This window comes from Panonychus citri, unplaced genomic scaffold, assembly GCF_014898815.1.
Source record: "Panonychus citri isolate SS breed McGregor unplaced genomic scaffold, ASM1489881v1 Contig00089, whole genome shotgun sequence".
NCBI lineage: Eukaryota > Metazoa > Arthropoda > Arachnida > Trombidiformes > Tetranychidae > Panonychus > Panonychus citri.
Genome location: NW_026515494.1, coordinates 2,290 through 5,081, shown reverse-complemented (window position 1 = coordinate 5,081; position 2,792 = coordinate 2,290). Strand labels below are relative to the sequence as shown.

Here is a 2,792-nt window from a genome sequence, read left to right as displayed (position 1 = left end):
AGTTACTAATTTTTCTTTTCTTCTTTATTTTGTTAATTATTTCTGTATACAGATGATTTTAATTTAAAACGACCTAAAGTATTAGTAATATCAATTGAGTTTAACCCCTGTCCAATAAGTAATGAGAATTATTTGAATTCTAATTGTAATTAAAATTAGCGGTCAAATTGTTCTTGGTTACAATGTATCTAAGAGAGTAACTCTTTAGCTTCAAATTGACACCTTAATCATAGTTAGATCAGCATGGACAAAGAAAATAGAATTAAATTACGTGAAAAAGTGAAAATTTTGTCTGAACAAACACCGATTCCTAAAAAGTCTGATTTAGTGAAACATTTAGTTAATCAAGGTTACTCGTCATCAACTGTTTATCGGACTATTTCTCGAGTGCAAAGTGGAGGTTCAGTAATAGATGGACATCGTTCTGGTAGACCAGTGAAAATTTCCAACCTCAAAAAATCAAAAATTACCAAATCCGCAACCGATAAAATCGGACGAAGTTGTCGGAAGTTAGCAGAAAAATTTGGTGTTTCGAAGTCTTCGATTTCAAATATTCTTTCGAAAAATGGAATAAAGTATCGAAAGAGAAAGAGATGTCCAGATTATTCGGAAAAACAAATGGAGAAAATACCTAAATTAGCCAGGAGATTATATCGTTATCACCTTCGACCTGGAATCAAAGTTGTGATGGATGATGAAAAATATTTCCCTTTTTATTGTTCCAACTCACCTGAATTCAGTGGTTTTTATACAGAAAATTACAATGAAAGTCCCGATGAAATCAAGTTCAAAAAGAAAGCAAAATTCCAAAAAAAAGTTCTTGTTTGGTTAGCAATATCTGAAGATGGATTGAGTGAACCTCTCATCATGAAGTCAGGGAGTGTTTCAGTGAATCAGGATATTTATCTCAAAGACTGTATCCAAACAAGACTAGTCAAATTCATCGAGAAATATCATTCTGATGGTGATTATATCTTTTGGCCTGACCTAGCATCGAGTCACTATGGAAAAAGAGTCATTTCTTGGTGCAAAGAAAATAATATCAAAATTGTTCCTAAAGATTGTAACCCACCGAATTGTCCACAAGCGCGTCCAATAGAAAATTTTTGGTCAATTTTATCTTCTAAGGTTTATGCAAATGGTTGGGAAGCTAAATCATATGAGTCTCTAATCAGAAGAATTAAATTTTGTCTTCGTTCAATTGATCAAACTATGGTACAGCGAATGATGAACGGTATCAGGTCAAAGGTTAAAGAGCTTTACACGAACGGACCTTTGTCTTCTAAATTGATGAATACTTGATTCTCTTCTCTTTTCTCTCTCTAATGATATCTTAATCATGACCTAATTGTTATTAACAAGAGAAAAATTCTGTCTCAAAATAATTCTCATTACTTATTGGACAGGGGTTAGTATGAACGAGACCAAAGTGACCAAGGGACTATTATTAGTCACATTCAGCTTACTAAAGGTTCAAAAACTAAAGGATATAATTTTGTCAATTTCATGGTAGATGTTCAATAATAAAAGGAAAACGCAAGAAAATTAAGTGACAACAAAGGTACAGAAAATTAGAGAAATTAGAATAGCTAATCACGATATGAACTTTGAGGTTGAGTATTGAGTTGAAGCGCCAACATTGTGGGTAGTATTTTCTATCAAAGGACCATAAATCTTGAAATAAGCTCGATCTGATGTAACAGCCCAATATCTTGATCAATACTTGCGTATAAGCATTTAATAATCCAACGTTTCTTATGAGGATTCGTGGTGATTAATGAGAGCATACAACCTTCATGATAGTAACGTGTCCGGTATGATAGAGAAATTATTGACACCATTTTTAGCAATCTTATACGAACAAAAATATTGAAAATGATATGAAATTATTGTGTTGAATAAAAGTGGTAAAATTGTTTATCAAGATTTTGGCTAAATATTCTGTCAATTTCGCCTGTGATAGGAATGAGGGATTGATAAGCTATATGCTTTATCTCGCTCTGCTCCAGGCAACTGGACCCGGTCAAAGTAATACAATTAACTGGATGGGAATGCAAGTCAGACCATTTGTTAAGAGGCTGTGGTTGTAAGGATATTGAGTATTGAGTCGTGAACGATGTCGAAAAATATGGAAATGTAGTGACCAAATAACCAGTAAACCAAATTTACCTAATCATACAGATATTTGGAGTCGAGATTGTTCAGTATTCAGTCGTCCATTTTCAGCTGCATTTATCGAATATGATCTCATGAAAATATCATCAAGCCAAGAATGAATATAGGTAATGATAGAATTCCTTGTTAATTGAAGGTGGACGAGTTTGGATAGTAGTTTTAGAAGTAGTGAAGAATACGGATGATGCAACCGGAACTGACTTTCTCCCGAAGTGGAAGAAACTGTGCAGTGGTGGAAGCAATACTTCCGGTGGGAGCCACAGTGGGTGAAGTATCTTCCGGGTTCATCACCACTTCCGGTGGTAACAATTTTTACCTGATTTGGGTGGTAGTAACTAGCCACATAATAAAGATACCTATTAACCGAAGTTCCAGAAAATAATAAACTGTATTTTTAACGGATTTTTGAATAAAAGTGGTGAAAGGTTAGAAAAAGAGATTTAATGCTGAAGTTGTATGCAGGAGAAGGAGTTTTGTTTTGCATCTGGTAAAGTAACAGCAACGTTTTACTGATGTATCCAAAGTGAGCTGTCTTACTGTCTTTCCGAACAAAGAAACTTTTTCAATTTTCTTGAAAGAGTTTCCAGAGTTTCAGAGGATCTGGAAGAAATGGAGGT

General features: G+C 34.1%; 1 protein-coding gene across 1 annotated transcript; it reads left to right on the top strand.

The window, feature by feature from the left end:
• The first annotated feature begins 243 nt into the window (after positions 1 to 243).
• On the top strand, positions 244 to 1,302 carry LOC128387412 (uncharacterized). The gene has a single exon (XM_053346603.1). It carries the CDS (start codon positions 244 to 246, stop codon positions 1,300 to 1,302), a length of 1,059 nt encoding a protein of 352 aa, XP_053202578.1.
• The last annotated feature ends 1,490 nt before the right edge of the window (positions 1,303 to 2,792 follow it).